Genomic DNA, 25,371 nt, shown 5'->3' with positions numbered 1-25,371 from the left:
GTATGAAAAATGTTTACAGTTACAAAAAGACCACGAGTAGCTGGGGAAGGAGTTAGTAGAAGCCCGAAATTCCTCTACCATGCTAGCTTGTCAAAATAAATTATTAAGTGATAAGTTGGAAATGTACCAACTGGTTGCAGAGAGAACGGCCGTTAGCGTAGCTAAATATAAACACAAGAAACGAAGAGGGAAAGTTAATAAAAAGAAGGTGCATTTAGCTATCTCTCAGGCAGGATTAGCCTTTGACCCTGAATTTTGGGATGGAAACATCTGGGATACATCTGATTTTTCAGATGGGTCCGGGGACGATGACTGCCAAGATGTTAGACAGGAGAAGACAGAGCGCAGGAATGTTGTCCGTGCGCAGCCCATATATCGGCGAAAGTTACAGCATAGCCCAGCTAATCCTGGAGGGGTGATGTTGGATGCCCTGGAGGATTATACACAGCAAGAACTAAGTGATGTGATAGACAGATTTCGACAGAGGTCTGGGGAAACATTGCTTACGTGGTTGGTGCGGGTGCACGATATGGGGGGCCAGGGGGTCCAATTGGATCACGGCGACGCCCCGAGGCTTTGTATGTTAAGTACAGACCCGGTTATTCAAAATGAGTTTAGAACCTATCCAGGGAATGGTCCCATGACCAATTTGTTAGAGCTAGCTGCGCAAGGGTGTGCTCAGAAGTATCCGACAGAGTCAGACTGGCCGCCTAATGATAAACCTTGGTATACTTTGAGAGATGCAGTACAGAGATTGAAGGAAGAAGGGATGAAAACAGCTATCTTTATGGGTAATGCCCATGATTTGATGAATGGAATTTTAAGTGTGTCTGTGCGAAACCGGCTGATTAGGGCCGCTCCTCCTGCATATAAGCATGTCATCATGACTTTGTTAATTAATCAGACGGGTAACCCATTGTCTCAGGTGGTAGAAGCGGTGCGTGAGTTAAGTGATTTAGGAGAATGGGCTAAGCCAGAGAGGAATTCACGGTCTGAGAATCGTACTGATAACAACAGGGTGACAAGGCGAGACATGTTTCAGGCCTTGCTGCGAGATGGGGTGACCAGGAATGAAATTGATGGGATAAGCACCAAGGACATGTGGGAAATGTACCGCAAACGCGGTTTGGATAAAAAGGAGGGGAGCAGGAAAGGGAACAAGAAGGATAACAAAGTGGTGAACCAGAGAAAGGCAGGAGGGGAGGAGCGTGAGGGTGAAAAGGGAGAGAGAGGGAGAGAACCCCACAGTAGAGAGAGATCCCCAGAGGATGGAAATTGGGAGGAAGAGCACCGAAGCGCAGAGGGAACCCGGAGCAGGGAGAGAGACCGGGAACTGACAGGTTCTGGGAAAACTCGAGGAAGAGAGTGGGAGAGGGAGCTGGTAAGCTCAGAGAGGTTGCGAAGCAGAGACAGGGAGGAGGAGTTCCCTGAGAATTACCGCAAACTGTATCCAGATTTGACTTGGGCAGACTCTGATGTGCGCAGAATGAAAATAGATTAGGAAACAGGCCAAACTCCGGTGCAGGGATGGGCTCGCAAAGATAACAGACCTCATGTCAAAGTAGAAATTTATTGGAAACGTGGAAATGTTCAAAAAGTTCGAGCCCTCGTTGACACCGGAGCGGAGGCCACTTTGATTCATGGCAATCCAAGAAAATTCAGGGGACAGTACTTTACCATTACGGGATTGGGCGGAAAAGAAACCCCAGCAGTGCAGATAGTGGTTCCCATGAAAATAGGGGCACTTCCAAAGAGAGAATACACTGTCCTGATTGTGCCCATTCCCGAATACATTATTGGAATTGACATTTTGAAAGGGATGACCCTACATTTGGAAGATGGATGTTATCAATTTGGTTCCAAAAGATTTATATCAATAGCCGCCGCAAGGGTGGGGCTGTTGAAGATTCCTCCGGTAACACTTCCCCAAGCTACTAAGGTGATTCAAATGAAACAGTACAGAATACCGGGAGGACATGAGGAGATTAGCCAGACTATACATGATTTACTAGAGGCCGGGGTAATAGTTCCCATCACCACTGCGTGGAATAATGCCCTCTGGCCTGTTCGTAAAAGTGATAACAGTTGGAGGATTTGCATTGATTATCGCCAATTGAATAAACATACACCTCCTCTGACTGCAGCTGTCCCAGACACCATTACCTTGATTGAGAACATACAGAAACACAGTGGGACTTGGTATGCAACCATTGACATTGCCAATGCCTTCTTTACGATACCAATAGCTACTGAGAGCCAGCCTCAGCTGGCATTCCAGTTGGCGGGGTGTCAGTACTCCTTCTGTAGATTACCCATGTGGTATTTACATAGCCCCACTATCTGCCACCGGCTGGTGGCAGAGCATTTGGATGAAGTACCAGTGGTTCCTGGAGTGCAAATTTCTCACTATATAGATGACGTGATGATGCAGGGAGAGACGCAAGAACAGGTGCAAATTCAGCTAGACAGGGTGGTGGAACATTTGCAGAATAAAGGGTGGGAGATTAACCCCGAGAAAGTGCAGGGACCTTCTCAGAGCGTGAAATTTTTGGGCATTCAGTGGAATCAGGGACACAGAGAAGTGTTGCCAAAAGTGAAACAAAAGATTAAGGAATTCGCAGTACCGCGAAATCGGAAGGAAGCCCAGAGTTTTATTGGACTATTCGGGTATTGGAGACAACATATACCCCATTTGTCTCAGATTTTGGCCCCATTGTACAAAGTTACACGAAAGAAAAATGCGTTTGAATGGGGAGAGCAGCGCGCGTTTGAATTGGCGAAAGACGCCATTCAGCATGCTTTGGATTTGTGGCCGATTCGAGAGGGAGACATTGAGTTGAATGTGACAGTCCAGGGGCAGTATGCCAATTGGAGTTTATGGCAAAAACAAGGAAGAAAGAGGGTGCCCCTGGGATTTTGGACAAAGAAGTTACCTGAGGCAGGAGAGCGGTATACTCCCTTTGAGAAGCAGCTGCTGGCCTGCTATTGGGCCCTGGTTGATACTGAGCAAATTACACTGGGACACAATGTGATTTTAAGGCCTGAAATTCCCATCATGCAGTGGGTGATGAGTTCCCCAAAAACTCATAGAATTGGACATGCGCAAGAAGCCAGCATTATAAAATGGAAATGGTATGTCCAGGACAGGGCACGAGCGGGTCCAAAAGGGACCGCCGTTTTGCATGAGCAGGTAGCGCAGGCTCCAGTGGAGAATTCCGAAATGTTGCATGATGTACCTTCAGTATGTGAATCCCCAGTAGGGTGGGGCCAGCCGTTCGCAGACTTGTCTGCAGATGACAAAAAAACATGTGTGGTTCACAGATGGTTCAGCAAAATATGTTGGAGCGAAAAGGCACTGGAAGGCAGTGTCCTATAATCCTGTTACCAAGAAGCTTTTGACAACTACAGGACAGGGAAAAAGTAGCCAGTATGCAGAGCTTTATGCCGTGTATCAGGCTTTAAAACAGGAGCTACCCGGAAAATGTCACATTTATACAGATTCCTGGTCTACCGCCAATGGGTTAGCTACTTGGCTTCCCACCTGGCATGCACATCAGTACAAAATCCATAACAAAGAGGTATGGGGGAAGGAGTTATGGCAGGAGATCTGGGAAATGTTACCTCAAAGCACCGTGACTGTCTATCATGTGGACGCTCACTGTCCAACTGATTCATTAGACCGATGGTTCAATTGTCTTGCAGACGATCGAGCCAAGATTCAAGAGGCTGAAGTGGAGGCGCAGAGTTCTGATTTGGTGGGAATGGCTAAATGGGCACACCAGAAATGCGGACATCTTGGAGAAAAGGCTACTCACAGGTGGGCTGAGATTAGAGGGATGCATCTTCCCCTAGATTTGATTAAAACAGCGATCATTGAATGTCCCATTTGTCAGCATGCACAGCACAGACCGGTCCCACAGGTGGTGAGAGGCCAGCTAGGTAGAGGTAAATTGCCAGGACAGATTTGGCAGATTGATTACATTGGACCAATGCCAGTGAGCAGAGGGTGTCAGTATGCCTGCACTGTGGTAGACACTTACTCTGGTTATCTCATAACCTTTCCCTGCAAGCGCGCAACTCAGCAGAGCACCCTGAAAACACTAGATCTGTTGATTCTGTACTATGGGGTGCCACTCCAGATTCAAAGTGATAACGCCAGCCACTTCAAGGGCAGACTAGTGCAGGACTATTGTGCACAACGCAATATTGAGTGGATTTTTCACATACCTTACTACCCACAAGCAGCGGGACTGATTGAGAGAATGAATGGGTTGCTGAAGGAACAATTGCGTAAACTGAATGATGGGACACTGAAGGGGTGGAGGGATAATTTGTATGATGCTTTGCAAATTTTGAACAACCGACCCCTAACAAATGCCGAGACACCTCTCATGAGAATGCTGACACCTGCTTTACAGATTAATCCGTTTACAACGAGCAATACCATTGTGTATTGGGAAACAGCTCCAGGAGCTTTGGCCCCATATCGAGCTACACCAGAATCTGCAGGACTTGACTTACATGCTTTACACATGCATCGATTGAAACCTAGAGACAGCACTCTGATTGAAACTGGGGTGGGAATTCAGATTCCCCCTGAGCATTACGGTCTGATCGCCCCTCGATCTGGGCTTGCCTTGAGGGGCATCCAAGTTTTAGGAGGCGTGATAGATGCAGACTACCAAGGCGAGTTGAAAGTCATTCTTTTGAACAGTGGTGACACAGACCTAGTGGTGCAACCTGGTGATCGCGTTGCCCAAATTGTCATCATGCCGGTTTATGGAGGTGTTGTTAAGAAGGGGAGCGCCCCAGCTCTTCTCACTGTGAGAGGCAAAGGAGGGTTTGGATCTACTGACAAGAACCCAGGGGCCAAAGTGTGGATTGAATCCCCAAATAACCCTCCTCAACCCGCTGATGTCATCGCCACTGGACCAGACAATGTCCTGGTAGTTATGCGACCTGGTCAAGACAAATGGGAACATGTTCCCGCTGACAAATGCTATCTGCGAGAATGATAATACGTGTTTTGTCCTTTGTTCTTTTCAGATCATCCTGTGGAGTGCCTGTGCCATGAGTGTGGTGTATGGAGCCCGTTCGGGAGACTCCACCGGGGAGCGGGAGGGGCTCATAGCCCAAAAATTCAACCGTCAGCCGCAGATGCCAACGCTGCTGCATCAACCGAACAATGTTTGGATTCATCTAGCGCAGGAAGTGCTGAATATATCTCACTTCTGTATGAGTAACATGCAAAGCGTTCAAGATTTGATTACCACTTGTCTAGTGGCAGTGCCCACTCCTGCTGCTGTATTACTACACATCTTTAACAATACAAACCAGGATGGAATGGTGGATGTGAGTGACGTTCGCTCCCATCTGTCACTCTATGAGTACTGCCGTCATTGCCCGGAGGTGGGCAGGCGGTTGTGGAGGAACATGACATCTATACTCACGTTTAACATCTCAAATGGGGATGTGTGCTATTCATTGACCTGTGATCCTATGAAAATAGGTAAATGTGCTCAGCTCAAATTGGAGAAAAGAGACAAAAACTTAACTGCTGCACAACGGACGTTGTGCCACTCACGGAATGACCTAACCTGCTTGAATGTAAATAATTCGAAGTTCTGCCAACATGTGGTGCCTGCTGCCAGCCACATTCAAAATGTTAAGTTGCCTAAAGGTTGGCTCTTTTCTTGTGGTAATCTTTCTTTTACTTATATTCCAGCCAATCTAACCGGAGGGCCTTGTGCCTGGTCACGCTTAGGCTTTCTCATGTTTCCTATGGATACTGCTCTACACCCTCGCTATACCAGAGACACTATTCAATTACCTACGGACTGTGATTCTGAAATTTCATTGCTGTCCAAAACAGAATATGTTAGTTTAGCTGGTTCTATCGTAGGGGTGCCAGGACTTGCAGTATATAATACCAGAGTTATTAATAAACTTGCATGTTTAGTAGTCAAGAATATTAACTATACATCAGCTGCCTTAGCTGAGCTGTTATTAGATGTACAGGGAATTAGAAGAGCTGCTTTGCAGAATCGCGCTGCTATTGATTATTTACTGCTTAAACACAACCATGGCTGCAGTGATTTTGAAGGATTATGTTGCTTCAATTTATCCGACCACTCCATATCAATCAACTCCCACATAGAGGTCCTGCATAAGTTGGTGAAGGGGGTGCAGCAGGATGTTGACAAGGGGTGGTGGGATTGGGCTTTTGGATGGCTGCCTAATCTAGGCCAACTGCGTTATATCTTTGGTGTAATCATTATCATAACAGTTATTTTAATTTCATTATGTTGTTGTATTCAGTGTGTGCCTAACCTTCTATCTCAGTGTCGCCCAAGAGCATTGCCATTTCAGCTTATAGGATATATAAATGGTCCAAGGGTGGAAATGTATTGCTACATACACTACGTGCATGCGGCAGCACTACGTGCAAGGTAAACAGTGGTGCAGAGTGTGGACCATTGGCCTCTGCTTTCATTGGCCTTCGCTTCCATTTTGGTTCACGACTCCATTTTGTCGAGTCTGGTTCGGTGCGTAAGGCACTGTTCTGTGTTTTTCCACAAGCTTCGGCAAGCTGAAGGGTGGGGTGTTTTTCTGCTCAACTTCGCTCCATCTGCCTGGTACGAAGGGCGCTATTTACAGTCCACGAGCTATCAGTTAGAGCAACAGGGGGATGCGCCTGTACACAAGGAGGAATGCAAGCTGCCTGTACACAAGGAGGAATGCAAGCTTCACCTTGGAGTCCTCTTCTGGGAACTTGGCCCGTTCTGAGGAGACGTCTCGAAGGGTATACAAGGTACCGCCGATTTCACAATTTGTAAAGGAGGGGGTCTTTTTCTAGAAAAGACTCCTGGGCGTTAGTAAATACTATAAAAGTTGGGGGCCTGGATGGGCTGGTTTAGGAACTCTCTTCTGGGTTGGACGCAACGCCAGGAGGACTGATTGTCCCGAACAGAGGCTCCCTGTGCTAGCTGATTTGAGTTCCCCAGCTTTGTGTACGGCGGAGGGATGCAGACGCTCTTTTCGGTGAAGCTTTTCAATTTATTAAGTGTATTGTGTGTGCGTGCGTAATATGTACTTATTCTTGCAGTCATTTTCATGCTATTGAGCATTGAAGTATATTGTGTGTGCGCGCGTACTATGCACTTATTCTTGCAGTCATTTTCATGCTATTGAGCATTGAGGTATATTGTATGTGCTTGTATTATATGCACTTACTCTTGCAATTATTCACAGAGTGCTTATATCTTTATCATTATTCTCATGTTATTCTCCTGATGTATATATATATATATATATATATATATATATATATATATATATATATATATATATATATATTAGTGTGGTTTAGTTTTGCTAGCTGAGAACTTGCCCCTTAAATAAACTTGATTATTCTACTTACGAAGGTGTTTGAGAGTGATTGCTTTACATTGTGCCTTAAAATATCCTGAAGTGCATAGTTTTGATATTCTGAAGAGTAAAGCAGCACAAGCTGCAACGTAAGAGCTTTCAAATAAGCTGCATTACCCACCCACAATCCTGACTCACACAGACACTAATAAAGAATAACATGCGGAGTGAAAACCAGCATCTTGGAAAAAGCAAATACTCTTGGAAAAGTAAGTTAGGTTAAACATGAAATGTAAACAGGAGCTACCTTGCTGACATGGTTTGTCCTAATGGTTTGTACAGACATTGTTCAGAAATCTATCAAAGTTTTTCCCTGTAAATTTAAGGACAGTTAACAGAGCTCATTAGGGACCCATTTCAATGCAATCTTTCAACTGCTGTCAGGTCTCAGACATGGAGGACTCATTTTACATACAGCCCCGGCCTTTACCTCATTCCCATAAGCATTTAACCTCTTACCTTTAACTCTTTACCCCTAACCCTAAAACCTTAACCCTTATTTGCATCCGTCCTACCTCCTTGCAATAGCCTAAAATATTATCCACATTATATTCATATAACTTACAATGAAATGGTAAATAAGACGGTTCACTGTGAAACCGTCATTCCGCAAAGAAATGGCAGGCCAATGAAATAGATACAAACAAATGGTACGTTCTTGAGGAGACCATGAGTGCAAGGGGCACATAACAGATAAATGTAATTTACTGAGTTTGGGATTGGGAGATGCTGAGCAAGAGGAAGAACTTAACAGCTGTGAGCAAGACCGTGATTTGGACATTTAATCTTCCTTTTAAAGCCTCATCATGGCTGTCAGCAGTTTCTAGAACAAGATTAGATCTTAAGGATCCAATTGCTTGTTTTTTCTCAAGTAGGCCTTATCTCCAATGATACAAACACAATATATATTTATTTACACACATATAAACACACACATATATTTGACCGCATAGCTGGAGGAATATATGTTTATGATGGCATGGTTCAAGAAGCCCATGCACAAACTCAGCCACAGACATGTTTGACTTGTTAATCATAAAACAAACATTGCATAAAAATAAACCAAATTCTTCAAAATTCAAAAAAGTATTTCTTGAAAATGCAGAAGCATTTAACCACAGTACATCACACTGTCTCACTGCACTGAGAGGCATCTATAAAAAAGTGATGTTTTCAGTGTTTAATTTGAGCTGGAGGTAGCCGGTGGGAGGGGCAATCAGCACTTTTTTTTTGCATCTGTCATTTACTGGGAGCAAAAGACAATAGTGGGAAACGAGAAGGTAGAGAAAGGCGGAGAAGCAGCAAAAAGGGAGTAAGCAGAAAGCTCACTCTTGCAGAGTGAATTGAAGGGGCAGGAACTGGCTGTAAATGGATTAAAGAGGCCCGGGATGGCTTCAGAATTACATTGCCTCAGTATTCTGTGCTCACACATTTAATTGCAGCAGCCGCGTATTTCTGAGGAGAGCTTCGGGCACCTGACGTTTTTATTTACAAATTAACCACTTGATATTTTAAATATGACATTACTCCCCACTCTAACGTTAATGCCACAAGTGAACAAAGAGGCAAGTTAGTTGTCATGTGTACTCTATATGTAGTGTAGATTATTTTGAAACATAGAGCAATATTATAGCCGATTAAAACAAACACAAAAGTGTTTTTTTGTTTTTTTTTACAGTGCATACTCTGAATTCATGTATTTCAAGGTGCACTTGGCATGGGCAGTGCAAGCCCCCATGGGCAGCCCCGTCACGCTTTTCACTGCCTGATTTACAGACAGTGAAAAGTGCAACAGGTGCTGTCGCACCCGACGCACCGCAACATTGCCACTGGCTCGATTACGAGCCGGCATCAATTTTGTGGGTAGTTTTCTGCTGGGCAAGTGGGAAACTCATAATAGGGCCAGCGGGCAGAAGACTGCACTGGCGGTCTTCTGAACATGGGAGTTTGGCGGGCGGGCGGCAGAGGCCGCCCGCCAAACTCCTAATGAGGGCCAAAGTCTTTAGTGGTGGAGGATCACAAACTAGAGTGTGTCAGGAACCTACTGTGTACAGAAGAGGTGGTCAGACAAGGTTTCTCTTGTGCTCATCCAGCCAGAAAAATCTTGAAGCTGTCGATCGGTAAAAAAGCTTTTCGTTTTTTGCCCCACCGTTCTTTACTCACTTTTAGCTCCAATTGCAAATGAGTCTAATTTCAAGGGTGTTTGACTAAAACATCCTGTAAGTTGCCAGATCTATGTCGATTCTGGGCAGTGGATAAAGGGATTATCATTATCAAAGAGGCAAATTAGATAACAAAATAAAGTATATACAAGCATTAGATAAAATTTTATTATGAAGAGAAAGATTTGATCTTCACTCTTATGGTCCATGGCAGACATTTCAAGGAATAGAGTTGCTCGTTCTAGAGATCACAAGATTTAACAAATAAAAACAAATTCAAAAAAGGGAAGAGACTAACAATCTTTCTCTACTGCTGTGCCAAGAATCTGGAACAACATCTTATATTTGAATTTAATTTGTATATTGCTATACACCACCGTCAAAGCACCAAAGCCGGTTTCCTCAAGACAGGGTGAAAACAGTGTACGCAACCCTGTCAAAGAAACACAATACATGAAAAGTAGGTAAACTCCCTTGATAGTGAGTGGGTAGCCAGACAGCCTCCTCTAATATAAGCACATCATCAGTGATTGTATATTGGAACACTCAGAGGAAGAGGAACGTTCTGATGCTAAAAACAACACTACACCACGTCTCCCTTATAAAACAAAAATAGGAAGAAGGAAATTAAGATACCAGTAGCCTTTGTAGACAAATAAACTGTGACAAAAAGGAAATAAAACAAATGGAATTGGAGATGGAAATAACAACCAACAATTAGAGTAGGATTCTTCAGTTAAAACTTGAAACAGAATCACTCACACACATAATCATTCAAATTAGAGCACTGGATCACCCCTTTCAGTCGCACCACCTGCCAAAACACTGGTTCCTGAACCATCATGGTGAAGTGAGGAGGGAAGTGTGATCCTTGCATCTACCTCAATACATTCACCAGCGGCCATTCTAGTTTTGGTTTCAGATGCTAAGCCCCTTAACTCTTGACATACTGGAATTCATTGGTTCTGAACTTATCAAAACATTCGGGCAACTCTTGAGGACTGTAATTATTGCTGTGTAGGAATTCCAGAAGAATCTTCATTCCTAAATCCTAGCTTTTAACAGGTGATCCCTTTTCTATACCACTGTCACCTTCATCAACATCATACACATCTGGGAAGGAATTTATTATTCTCCTTTCTGCAACCAGATGACTACAAAGTGCCAATCTGCTCCCATGCCAGTTCTTCCCATTATCCAACTGTATTGCTGTGAGTATAAATAACAGAAACCTTCTGGCTCCTGACGAACTCCATATAATTGTGACTTAAGTGCTAGAATGTGGTGAAGTGAATTCAGGTTTAGCATGTTGAGTTGTAGTTACACGCAGACAAATAAAAACATGCAACACTGTGTGTGGTATATTTATTGGCGGGTACTCAGGCTGGAGAGGACACTACAAATGGTGACGAGCTAGGAGATAAGTAACCAGAGGATCAACAGTGCTCTCCAAGAGAGTTTGGCGTGGTCCAAGCAAACTGCTTATGTGTGCCACGTGTGCCTTTGTTGGAGTGCAGAATTGACTTTTGGCATATGTGAAGTCAAAGCGCAACTCCAGCCGGAGTGAAGCGTTTGAAATTGAAAAAAGCTTTGCTGAGAAGACTATGCATCATTGGTCAAGAACTTGCGGACAAGGTGGTAAAGAAAGCACCACTATACTAAGCAACATAAAGCTATACATCATAATGAGTGATAATGCTAAAAGTGGGCACAAAAAGATACAGAAAAGAAGTGCTAAGAACTACCCTAGTCAAACGCAAGTGAAATACACAAGAGCACTTAGCTGACAGAATAATTCATGATAAAGCATACAGTAGTTGCACTTACCAGTGCCTTGAAATAAAGAGCTCTATGACCTAAGTGGCAGGCGTAGAGACCCAAGAAGAAGCACAGGGTTGACCTGATTGAGCTGTCCAATACCTGAAGGGGCATACCACCAAACCACCCAGGTGGTGGCTCAGCACAGCTCCTGAAAGTGAAGGGCTCCAATGGAGACCAAGAAAGAGGTCACAGTTCCACAGACTGTCCAAGATGACCCAGAGGATAGCACGTCACAGGGTCTAAGAGATGGCGTGCATGAACAAATTCACCAAAACTGATAAGTGGCAGGGGCGTAGCTTAGTCAGTAAGATTGTTGGGGGGGGGGGATCAGATTCTCCAACAATCACACTGGCACATAATGTCAAAATACATTACACAGCAAGCATGGTGCACAAGAGGGCCTTGAGTGGCAGTGGAAAGGTAGAGGAATGCAGATTGGTAAGGGGTACGAAGTAAGAGAAAACACATTATTTTGTGAGATAACCTTATTTTTTTTTTAAGGCTTTCCAAGCAGAGACACGGAGAGAATGTGTCTGCATTTTTGTCTGTGTGTGCGAAAAGTCCTGGTGAAATCAGACAGACACCTCGCCATACCCGACTAAAAGCGCCTGTACCAAACTATTTATCACAAAATACATTTATGGGGAGGAGGGCTGTAACACCCTGCAAACACCCCGCTGAATCTATGCCCCTGCCAAGTGGAGATCAAGAGAACTCTTGTTGCAGTGTCAGCCAATCCCGTAAACAGTTACACTTCTGCCACCTTCCTGAAAACCACCACCACCATTCGACACTGCCAAAAGGCAAAATACTGGTGACAGACTGACTGCGTGGATAAAGACATTTGATTAGTTCATTGATGTGCTCGAAGAAACAGATGGCAAAAAGATTATCAAGTACCTGACGAATTCTGCTGGTGACGGTGTAAAGGAAGTCATTAAGAAGTGCAGCAAGCTGATGAAGTTTCGTACTATCAAATTAAAGAAGCTTTAAATCTTAAATTCAACCCATTTCTGAATGTAGATTACGAAAGGTACATTTTCCATCACGAAAGACAAAGAGCTGATGAAACCATAGATAAATTTGTTGAGAGACAGGATACACCCGTCAAACACTGTAGATTCAATAAATTCAATGATGAAGAAGCAATATGTCCGAGTTATTGACGGATGCCTGTCAGAATAATTCAGATGATGAATGCTGAGAGTAACTCTTAGTCTGGAGTGAGTTCCCATGGCTCCTAGAACTGAAGAGCGTGCCAATCCACAAGCTGCTGAAATGGAGGCTGGAGGTGCCCAAAGTGAGTCAGTCATGAACATGAAAAGCAAGCAGAAACACAAAGCTGAAGGACACAGGGTGATGTATCCAAAGAAAAAGAAGTTGTGTTTCAGGTGAAGATTGTTGTTTCCACATGAAGGTAGATGACCTGCCATTAGACAGATATGCAAAGGCTGTTTGAAAGAGAACCATTCCAAAACGGTTTGCAAAGTGAACGAAAAAGTAAGTGCATCATAACACATTGACAAAATGGCCGACCAAATATTCCCGAAGCGACGTTCAACACATGCCCACAAGGCCAAGCGACAACATCAGTTGAGACAAATCTACACCAAACTAAGTTGATCATCATCTAAATCATTGTCTAAAAGTTTGTCAGTATCAAGTGAAAATAAAGAAGATGATTATGCCATGTCTATGTTTACCTCAGAAACATGCAAACATTGGACTGGCCACATGTGAATAAAAATACCAGTTAGAGGAAAGTCGACATAAAAAAGCACCAAAGTCATTCAAACACTATACAAACATTACACTGAAAATAAATGGTTGTTCCATACTTTTCATCATCGAGGGTGGTGGGCGTGAAATATTCTGACTTAGGAGATATATAACAAACTATCTCCATTGCCACGACTGACACCATTGAAAACTAAAGTGTACACATGGGCTGCATCGAGACCCTTGAAAGGTAAAAGTTAATTTGTGGTGACTATGAAACACAAGAAAACAAAAGTGCAGACACCCATCTATGTCCTTCAAGGCAGGGCGTCAAGTGCTAATTTACTCAGTTTCAGCACATCTGCTGATATGAGACTGATCTCAGTGAACTACAACATGAATGCTCATCACAAAATAGTAAGTCAGTTCCCTTTGTTGTTTCATCGGTTGAGAAAACTTAAGACTATGAAAGTACAATTGCATAATAATGAGGATGTCTGTCCTGTTGCTCAAAGACACAGACAAATTTAATTTAATGTACAAGAAGCTGTTGAAAAGCAACACAAATCATTACTTAAGCATGATATTGTTAAGTGGTAACTGTCTGATGCCATGGATTTCTTCCATTGTGGCAGTGCCCAAAATAAAACAGTGAAAGAGCTGTATGCATCTACATGGATAAGAGTCATGCGATCAAGACAACTAAAAGAGAACAACATCCAGGTCACACATTGCTGGCATGATAACACAATTGAATGGTGCAAAAGTATTCTAGCTTGATCTAAATAAAGGATATCGTCAGTTGGAACTCGAAGAGAGCTGCAGGTACATTCCAACCTTTTCTACACATATTGGTCTGTTTCGATACAAAAGACTCAGTTTTGAAGTGTCAATAGCTGCAGACTTTTTCAAGACGCTGTTAGACCTATCATGAAACCTATCAGGAATGCTTGCAACTATAGCAATGACATCTTAGTTTTCAGAGCTACACAGAAGGAACAAGATAAAGCTGTACGGAAAAACTCTTACGCTTGCAATAGATCATCAAGCATTGCTAACCATCTTTGGCAAGCAAAGGCCAAGATTCCTCCATGCATTGAACGCTGGGGTCTACCATTGCAAGAGTACAACTACACAATTGTGCTCGGTCCAGGTAAAGATCAAAACCTTGCCGACTACTTCTCCAGAGTGCCTATACACCGTCATAGTAACCCTTCAAAGGCAGCTGAAGCCTACATAAATGTAATTGTGAAATCAAATACACCTGCTGCCATTTTGTTGGAACAAACTGTCACTGCCATTAGTCAAGATAGTGGCATGTTAAAACTGAAAAACATTATTACCCATCTGTCATGGAATCAACATACTCAACCTCTTACCAGTGACAGTGAACACCAGAAGTTTAATAATGTCAAAGATGAACTGTCCGTGACACAAGAAGGCATTACTCTTAGGGGTTTGAGAATTGTCATTCCGAAGAGTCTACAACTGATAAATGAAATGGCCCATTAAGGACATTTTGGAATTACTGCCACAAAACGAGCTCTCCGAGAATGAGTTTGGTTTCCCCATCTCGATGAACGAGTTGAAAGAGAATCAAAGGCCTGTAATATATGCAACTGCCTGTCATCGAAAACCACTCAACACCTCTTAAACATGTCAGAGTTGCCAAAGCATGCATAACAAAGAACTGTTGTTGACTATTTCGGTCCACTTGACAGCGGACATCACCTGATAGCGATTGTTGATGAACACTCCTGTTTTTCATTAGAAAAAGATCTCTCCTCTGTCACCCAGGTAAGAGTCATTGAGAGATTAGATGGCATCTTTGCGACATGGGACATTCCTGAGATTTTAAAATCTGACAGTGGCTCACCTTTCAACAGTCGAGAATTCAGAGACTTTCTTAATTTGCTAAATGTGAAGCATCAGAAGAGCACATATCATTGACCACAGGCTAATGGACTAGTTGAACTTTTCATGAGTACATTAAAGAAAGCTGTTCGGCTTGCTGCATTAGAAACGTTCACCTCAGGACTATATCAAGTTCTACCCTACGAGCTTACCATTCGACTCCTCACTTGAACACAGGTGAAAGACCTGCAACCTCAATGTTTGGGAGAGCAATGATGACCAAGTTACCTCAATGGAGCAACACAAGATTGAGAACTGAAGAACAAACCTGTACAAAAGACTTGGACCATTAAAAGAAAATTAAGGCCTATGCAGACAAGAGATGGCGTGCAAAAGACATTGTCTTCACAAGAGGAGATTGAGTGCTCATCTGTCAGCTGAGAAAACGTAACTCTGATGCTCTATGTGATGCAGAGCCATTCCCTGTCGTAACTAGCAAAGGACACATGGTGACTCACCAACGTCCTGGGAAATCCATCACAAGAGATTCCTTGCATTTCAGGCAGGTGGCTCATATCTCATCAGATACCGATGTCAACGCAGAGGCTGATTCAGAAAGGACAATTGGAAAACCCCAGACTGCTGTTGCTCCTACATGGCCAACGTAGATCATGGGCACTCATGTTGCTGATTCCAAGTTTCCAAAGACATGATTGGGACAAGTAAGTAAGCACCAAGAAGGCTTGTTGAAGAGCTATGATTGTGTAGACATTTGTAAAAATAAAAAATAAAAATATTTAACGGATGGGGTGGTGTAATGTTGTGTGAGTACAAATTACAGATCCCTTTTGGTTCCTGAAGAACTATGTAGAGCTGTGACGTAAGTGTTAGAATGTGTTGACGTGAATGCAGGTTTAGAATGTTCAGTTTGCGGTTACATGCAGACAAACAAAGACGTATAATACATAGCTATGCGCGTGTGGAGTATTCATTGGTGGGTACCCAGGCTTGGGAGGACGCTACACCAACCTCAAATAATTTTTTAACACCTGAACAACAAGACAGGGCTTTTGTGGCTTGAACTCCATATTTCCGACAGCAAATATTTTATAACAGTTAAGTGTATTATGCACCTTCTCACTTTCTTCCACCTCAGACCACTTAACAATTCTGAAGCTGGCTAGCCATCCAGGATTGCATGTTGAATTTAGTTCCCTTCCCCACATTATTTCAAAACGGGGAATACCCAGAGGAAGCAATTTCTGTGATTCTGTAAGACCATACAGTTTGCCATATTTGCAATTCACAATCTACTATCATCATTGAATACACTGCTATCACCCACCTCAGCTCTTTAGCTATTGGTTTATACAGCATTAGACCTTCAGGATTTAAGGAATGTAATAAAAAACTTGTCTTCCTTAGATGTGTAAAAGTGTCTGAGTAAGAAATGGTCTCAGTGTAATTTCAAAAATATTCCTTTCAATTCATCCACTGCAAAAGAGGATTCCCTGGAACACAGAGAAAATGTTTAGGAGAAATAATAGTATTTTCAGTGTTTGCCATGGCATGAAAGTGGACTAGTTTTAATGTTTATGCTAAAAAAAGAACAACATCTATAATCCGTTCTTCACCACTTCATCAGGAATTTTGAATAGTTGAGATCATGCTCATAAGTAGTAAAAAAATCTAGATCACCACATTGATTGTGTACTTCCCACAAATGAAAAACTGTGTTTTTTTAGGAAAAGATATTTTTCTGGAAGATTGAGTTTGTTTGTCCAAAATGGTATTTGATTGGAAAATATGTGCATTTTCAGAAACTGGTGTGCTGAATAAGGTAAATTGTTGCAATACCACACACACCCACCACACACGCCTCTCACCCACCCAACTCAGACCCCTCTCATGCCCCTCAAACCTACTTACCACCTGGGCCCCAACCACAGACGAAGAAACTGAAATAACCATGAGTTCTATCCACTCCGGATCCCCCTCCGACCCTTTCCCCCATTGCATTTTCAACAAAGCCAGCCCAACCATCGCCCCCAAACTCCGCGACATAATCAACACCTCATTCGACACCGCCACCTTCCCTGACCTCTGGAAGCACGCAGAAATCACTGCACTCCTAAAAAAGCCCAAAGCCGACCCGGAAGACCTCTGCAACTACCGCCCCATCTCTCTCCTCCCTTTCCCCGCCAAGGTCGCAGAGAAACTAGTCAACACCCGCCTATCCCACTTCCTTGAGGAAAACAACACACTCGACCCCTCTCAATCTGGGTTCAGCAAGAACCACAGCACAGAAACCGCCCTCATCGCATGTACCGATGACATCAGAACCAGAGTCGACAAGGGCGAGACAGTCTCACTCACCTCCTAGACCTCTCCGCAGCCTTTGACACTGTCCTCCACCACACACTCAGCACACGCCTCCACAACACAGGAATTCGACACAAAGCCCTAGACTGGCTCACCTCATTCCTCACTGATAGAACCCAAAAAGTCTGCCTCCCACCCTTCCACTCCACTGCTACCAAAATCATCTGCGGAGTCCCCCAAGGGTCCTCCCTCAGCCCCACTCTCTTCAACATTTACATGACCCCTCTCGCCAACATCCTCCGACCGCACGGAATCACCATCCTATCTTACGCAGAGGACACCCAACTCATTATCTCCCCCACCCACAACCCCACCAACGCCAAAACCAACCTCCACGCTGCACTCCTCAACACCACCACCTGGATAACAACAAATCACCTCAAGCTCAACTCCAACAAAACAGAAATCATCATCTTCGGCCCCAAAAAAAACATATGGGACGACTCCTGGTGGCCAACCACCCTAGGCCCCGCAAACCACGCACGCAACCTCGGCATCATCCTAGACACCTCCCTCTCCATGACCCAACAAATCAACGCAGTCACCTCCTCCTGTTTCCACACACTCCGCACGCTGAAAAAAACCTTCAAATGGATTCCTACAGAGACCAGGAAGACCGTCACCCATGCACTCATCAGCAGCAGGCTAGACTACGGTAACGCCCTCTACGCCGGCACCGCACTCAAACTCAAACGCAAACTCCAGAGAATCCAGAACACAGCTGCACGCCTCATCCTGAGCCTCCCCCGCCACGAACACATCACACCACACCTCAAATCCCTTCACTGGCTCCCCATAGACAAGAGGTTCACCTTCAAGATCCTCATCCACGCACACAAATCCCTCCACAACACCAGCCCAGCCTACCTCAACGAAAAAGTGAACTTCCACACTCCCACACGCCACCGCCGATCCGCCGACCTCACACTGGCCATAATCCCCCGCATCCAACGCACCACCACCGGAGGCAGGTCCTTCTCCTACCTCACCCCCAAGACCTGGAACTCCCTCCCTACCAACCTTCGCAAAACCCAAAACCTCCTGCCTTTCAGAAAAAAACTCAAGAGATGGCTATTCGAACAGTGAACCCTCCTCCCCTCCCAACCCTACCCTCACGGGTGAGTAGCGCGCTCTATACATTTCTTTGATTGATTGATTGATTGCAATTGAAAAATACATTTAAAATTCACAATTGGATGATAAATTAAGTTGAGTTTGGGAGACATTGGTGAGGTTATGTGTGTTGTGCCACAGTGCACATGATTCTTTGGCTGTTATATAATTAGGTTGTTATATAATTAGGTGAAGGCGTTTACTATTGATAGGTTTTTTTCCCATGCATCTCTGCTAGTAACTGTCTGAATTGTTGAACTACTGTTACTCCGCTTAGGGTGGTCACAGTGTAATGTTAACATATGTGGTCCCAATTTTACAGTGATTTAATATGATTATAGCTAAGGCAGACTTTCCTTTATCCGAAATAGCTCTCACTACAGAAAAGGATGGAGACCCCTGCCATAGATCAAGTATACCTGACACTTCTATCAGTCAAGGTATTATTTCTGGTTGCCTTCACTCTGGCAAGAGGGGTAGGAGATGGGGAGTTCTGTTAGGTTCAGAACACTTTTTAAGTGATTTTCCTTATAAGGACATTATTCGCCCAGGTCCCCAGTTGGTGCCTAAGGTCCCATTAAACTTCAGAGGATTTCGTTTTGACAGTCTTATGTCCTTCTCCAGCTTTCTCGGGAGGGTCAAGGCCTCCATATTTTGGTCGTAAAAAGTATACTATCAATCTACCTGGCTCGTACAGTTTCACTTAGGAAAGGAGATACTTTGTTACGTTTGGCACTGCAGGTCAAAGTTTAACTTCTAAGGTGACATTGATTAAGTGGTTAAAATGGGGCATTATTTCACCCTTACTGGGCACAGGGCAAGTGTCACTCAGTGTGGTTCAAGGGAGGTTGATAAGAGGTGCTTCAGCCTCCTGGGCAACCCTTAAAACTGCTTCAATTACAAAGATTTGTAATGTAGAACATGAGCATCTTCACACATCTTCATGAGTCAGTACAGGTTGCTAGTGGGTGGATGCATCTTCTGCTTTTGGCATTTCTGTATTAAGTTCACCGGGGATTCAGTGACAACGTTTATCTTCAGTATATACTACTGTTTTGCAATAGATTAAACTTGGTGCATGCGTTTTGGTCTAATCTATTGTTTATTAGAAGCCGATTACATCCTTGGATAAATAAGCTCATGAGGCAATGATCATTATGGAGAAGAGCATTCGTTCGAGAAGTTATGACTGTGACTAAAAAGTATCTGAGTTGGAGTCATGAAAATTACTGCTGAGTAACCTATTATCAGAAGTGAGAAGTTCTGGTCGTCAAATTATAATTTTCTAGTTCTGTTTTGTAGTGGGACCTATGCTGAATAGTGTGATGTGGTTGTATGAAAGGTCTCCAGCGCCTCCAGTCTACTGCGATGTGATCGGCGCCATAAAACATCTCAAATCAATAAATAAAGAGCAAAGAGTGGTAGACAACCATTCCAAATAATAGTGTGTGTTATCGTGAAAACAACACCGCTCCGTACAGCTGTTTTCGACGCTAATCACACCTGCTAGCCATGTGTTCCAAGCCTCGATGTGGAAGTCAGCCTCACTCTTAATCGCCAAATACGAATGCTCATTGGTCACCTCGCACGCATTCTGGCAAGATGGCCGCTGAGTACGATTAGCGTCTATTCCTTGCACAGCTCTCTGCTGCCATCTGTCGACAGTTGATTATCTGCCCTCTACTGACAGTCCTTTGCCTCCACCGGCGCTTTTGCTTTACCTGAGGTGGCCGCTGTCCATGCGCGCGCTTTAAACACTGCAGAACGGCGCTGACTGCCAACTCCTCCTGCAGCAGAAGCTCCAGCACCTCCGCCGCCATGGTTTTCCCGCCTCCTGGCAGCGCGCACTTCTATTGGCGCGGGAAGAGTTGGGGGAGTTGGCCTCTTGGCCATCCGTTGCTATCCCAGGGGTCCCAGAGGTAACATAGCCCCAGGATAGTGTGCCTAAGTGGAAAAGAGGTTTCTAAATGGGAACAGGACACACACCAGAGGTGCTTTGCTACACTAGAGGAATTTCCTCAGCGATCCCGTAAAGCTACGGGGCACTGGAGACCAGTGTCTCTCACGCCATCTTGTAACGTGGCCGACATATTGAACTAACGAGGTTTTGCGTGGAGTGATGTGAAATCTAACAAGAAAACATATTTGCTAACGTACAAGCTAGAAAAGCGAACCTCTGTTTGAAAGCTATACATTGTTATGGCTTTTAAAGTAACAAATGAAGGAGATTTAACGTTTATCTTTGAAGGGGAAAACGTGCTTGTTTGAGCGTATTATTTCAAGCAGCATAGTTGTTCTTATCACATGAAAAGTTCGAGAGTCGTATGCGACATTTTGGGGAAAAAAACTTATTTGCGGGACGGGCTAACACCATTTACATACGGCCACCATCTACACAGAAGCCGTTAATTGCAAACTTCAGTGGTATTTCCATTTCCCAGACTGACGCTTTGGCTGAAATAACCAATCACCGCAGAGGTGCGTCTGATTGGGTTAGTGGAAGGATCCACAAGCGTCCCTACCAACCGCACGAGGTCACGTGACAGAGTTAGCGCTTGCGGCCTACGGCTCCATAGCGTTCGTTAGCCTCTCGGGTGCTGGCCACGTGTTTGGTGATGTTGGCGCGCGGGCAAGAAGAATCGTTGATTGAAGGCTAACGGAATACTAGCCAACAGTCAGCAACGTCCAGCAGGAAGATTTAGAAAAAAGCGGGTGATTTTTTTTTAATTTCGCCGTTTTTCTAGCATTGGCTTGGAGGCGGGTATGGGTGGGAGAAAGTTAAAATAATAGCATTTTTAGCTTAATCAGAACTGGGATCACGCTGAAATCGGGGTGGTGGCACGTACAGGTGTGAGGAACCCAACCACAGTGCTAGACCGCACATATATACTATAGGCCAGTGATCTCCAAACATTTTAATGCCGTGCCCCCCAGTTGAAAAATAAAAATGATTGCCCCCCCCCCTCCGAATTTTTCACAATTATTTTATAAAGATGGCAATGTTTAAACATGTCGTCTAGACCTATTTAAGCATTGCAGTTAAGTACTGTTAACTTATTAAAAATGCAGTAACAGGAACATGCTTCTGCTTAAAACAAAGGTCTGTTATTTGTATAATGCTTCTTTTGACAATCCAAAGAGTACACTGTTCAAAAGGGAACCTGCAGATTTAGGAGCAAGACCCCTCACACACCCATTTGGATGTCATGTTTCATCATCGGGGAATGCTCCTCGTCAGACCGGTCGCTGCAATGTCTGACGGGCTCCCCAAGAGGGGGCTCTTTGCCGGAGATCTTTTGTAGAGGCTGCCGAGGTAGAATGTCTAAGGTGGTGCCCAAGGGTAGACACTCATCAAGCAGGAGAGAAAATATTAAAATTGGTTCTAAACCTCAACATCCAAATCATTTAATTTTAGAAAAATACAGAGGAATTAGACCAAGATTAAAAACAACGTGAAAGTGATAATGTGAGAAATAATGCTCAACCACTTTCTATTAATGAGTAAGGGCAAGGAAATTATCACATTGCCTCTAGACAAGGGTCAACATATTTCGCGTCTGGCGGTCCAAGCGGATCCAATGACGCTTCATCAGGACCAACAACAACAAAAAGAAAACTTCTCCTGAAGTACTAAAAATATAGACACTATTAGGTCTCAATAAGGACAAAAAGGGGTTCAACTCCAGTCACTTACATTCAAGTCTATTTCCGTCCGGTCAACTAAACAAATAGGTCGCCCATCCCCAACTTTAGAATTCGGCTCCCTGGGAAGATAAAAGCCTAGGACTGTTGTTGAATGAGCACAGCGGTCCGTTCCTCTCAAACCTACCCCGGCGTCTCTCACCGTATTTTGTATATTGGGAGACAGTACACTGGACCACTAATCACCCTGTCCCTCTTTGTTGATATTAATGCTTCGTTTGGCCAGAGTCTGCCCCCCCCCTTCCCTGGGATCACTTGAGGCCCCCTTCGGGGGCCCGCCCCCAGTTTAAAGACCTCTGCTGTAGGCACATGCATCCGTACAGTGACTTCCTTGCAGAGTCTCACTGTCACCCGCCCTTACAAGTGGTGCAAGCGCCTGTGATGCTGTGTGCAGCTTGTCACAGTGCAGCACGGAAAAAGCGTATGGGCTGTGGGCATACGCAGTGCTGTAATGAAATAATAGAAGTGTATGTACTTACTGTTTATAGTTTCTATTTGCTCTTGAAAAGTGCTTGTACTCCAGTGAAACTTATCCGTAGCGCTACTGGGAAGTTCACATACTTTCTCTTTCAGATTAAAAGCGTTTTCTTCCAGTCCACTCACTTTAAAAAAACAGGTTAGCATGCTTTTAGTAAATATTTGTTTATTTACCCCCTCAAAGGTGGATGTACACCATCTTGGAATGACCAAACAAATAGTCATTACACCATGACACATTCAGGCACAAATGTAAAGACAGAAGCATGCTCTAATGTCTTCACAAAGGCTATCTCAGGTTATAATGTCACTTTTACATTTTGTAACATAATATATGTAAACAATAGTGGTTGTGAAACTTATTTCCTAGACAAACATCTTATAGAACTATGTACATTACAATATCATGTCAGAAAGATAAAAATGTACATTACAGTTTCATTCATCTTATAGAAATATATGCATTGCATTGTCTCAAAAAGATAAAAATACCTAATACAATTATCATTTAAAATACTCTTAAAGTTCATAAAAAAATACTGCTATTAAAATTAATCCACAACACCTATACTCCCTACATAAACATACTTCTTATACCGTAAACGCACTGCTTCATATTCAATACAAGCTTTTAAAACTTCAGTTTTTGGATAAGCACAATATGTCTAGCAATAGTAACCACAATATCGAAATGTTTTATTTCAAATAAAGTGACAGGTGCTTTTCTATGAAATATAACACCATGCTTCAAAAGGAGTGGCCACAAGTTCCTTTTCCTTTCTCTTAAAAAGAGAGAACAATCTAGCAGTGATGGGCAACAGAACACTTTGCTTAAAGTACAAAAAAGTAATAGCCATTATTTTCAGAAACTCTGTTTCCCAGCCAAAATTAATGTCTATTCGAAGCTGAAGAATAAAACACCTCAGCTGCCGTTCCAGACACTGAGACAATCAAGGAAACTAAATCTTTGTGTAGTGGTGATGTCAATAGAATTGTGAGGGAAGAGGGTGCGTAAGGGAATGTGGAATGCATAAGTGGGTTGATGATGAAGCTGCGTGGAAGCAAAGCAGCTTGCCCGCATAATAAAAGTGTACCTACCACAATTGGGTAGCGTTCTTTGGCAACAAGCTGCAGCCAGGTGAAGAAGTTACAAGCTCACGCGTACATGGAGAAGTGCTCCTGCCTTTGTGTTCCTTGTTAATGTGATGTTCAAGCACAATCGACATGGGAGATTTCAGCACAGTTGCGGCCTCACAGGAGCAAGGCAATTGCTTAACTTTCTTCCTCAAGCATCCTCCACCATGGGATTTGGGTGTGCGGGGATTGGGGCCATTACTGTTGCACAATTAGTGCGTGAGGCCACCTAGCCACACACTTGGAGTACATCTTGATGTGTCATGTGGAGATGCGGCAGGGGTTCAGATGAGTAGGTGCATGACGTGTCTTCGCATGCGTGACCCCACACCATATTGGGAGTAACGGGACCCCACATTCAACCCGGTCATTGACTACAGTTTAGGCAATACAAAGGAATCTGTTACCCTATTCGTATTGTGAGCAGATCCTAACATCCTGCCTGCAGCTTACAGTCGCATTGCTCACGCTTTGACTGGATGAGTGGGAATTTTATTGTAAACTATCCAATCCAGAGAATTTAGGTGGTGAAGCGAAGGCTAAGGGTGTTTTCCTTAGAACAAGTCCTATTTCATTCTTGCTAATATCCCAGTTAATCCACCAAAGCAGTTTTTGTGTAGTCCTGGTGAACCCCGTGCACTGATTACAATGGAAGAAATATTTTTTAAATTACCCTGCAACTATTGACTTTAACAACACATCACCGGAAAAAAAGGATTTTTGTTGCATTCACTGAGGCCAGAAGGCCTAGGGATTAACAGTCAGTTATCCAAAGGTGGAGTGACGGGGGATGGTAATGTTTTTAAAGAAGCAATTACACATTTGGACAGGTACTGTTCTTCCAAAGTGTGTATTCGTGTTACCAGGTACAGGTTATCCATAGAAAACAGCACATGGAGAAATCAATAGATGAGTATATCACAACATTGAGGAAATTATCATTAGGTTACAGGTTTGGAGGGTTAGTGGATGAACTTATGTGTGATGGAGTTGTGATGCATGCCCAAGATCCAGCAATTCAAGAGACACCATGGATAAATGGAGACACAGAAATGGCAGATGTAATGCCTATAGTACCCAAAGCAAAAAAAAGTCAGAGCCTTATGTGGTAGCTAAGACAGTAAAAGAAAAGTCTTCTTCAAACAAACCATATAAAAAAGGAAATGGGGAGTCACAAAAAGCAAAGTGAGATCATGTAAAATGTTATAGATGTGACAGCTCTACACATTTAGCATACAGCAAAAAGTGTTAGATCTAAAACAAAAGTGTAGTATGTGTGGGAAAATGGGTCATTATTCTCTGATGTGCAGAATGAAAAGTAAAATAAGCTACAAAGTAAAATGTATGGAAGGAGAGGATACTGGTACATCAGGTGATGAGAGTGGTAATTACAAGGTATTGAATGAAAAGGGAAAGGGGTAATAAATATTTCAGAAGGAGATTGTAAAAATAAACCAATTTGTTTTATGAAATCGGGAGGCATACATATACCTGCAGATTCAGGTTAACCTTACAAAATAGTGAATGAAAATGTGTAGAGAAATAATTTTGAAAATAAATTAGGATCTAGATTGAAAAA

At 43.5% G+C, this 25,371-nt stretch overlaps 1 protein-coding gene across 1 annotated transcript in view; it reads right to left on the bottom strand.

Moving 5' to 3' along the window:
- The window catches only part of CDAN1 (codanin 1), a 219,765-nt gene extending 199,363 nt beyond the window's left edge, over positions 1 to 20,402 (bottom strand). Inside the window, exon 1 of the mRNA XM_069208913.1 lies at positions 20,201 to 20,402. Within this exon, the coding sequence (XP_069065014.1) occupies positions 20,201 to 20,299 (99 nt within the window). The 5' untranslated portion in view covers positions 20,300 to 20,402. The remainder of the gene's footprint in view (positions 1 to 20,200) is intronic.
- Between the last annotated feature and the right edge of the window lie 4,969 nt (positions 20,403 to 25,371).

Source organism: Pleurodeles waltl, chromosome 9 (genome assembly GCF_031143425.1).
Source record: "Pleurodeles waltl isolate 20211129_DDA chromosome 9, aPleWal1.hap1.20221129, whole genome shotgun sequence".
NCBI classification, from domain to species: domain Eukaryota; kingdom Metazoa; phylum Chordata; class Amphibia; order Caudata; family Salamandridae; genus Pleurodeles; species Pleurodeles waltl.
This window is presented reverse-complemented; position numbering and strand designations above follow the sequence as displayed.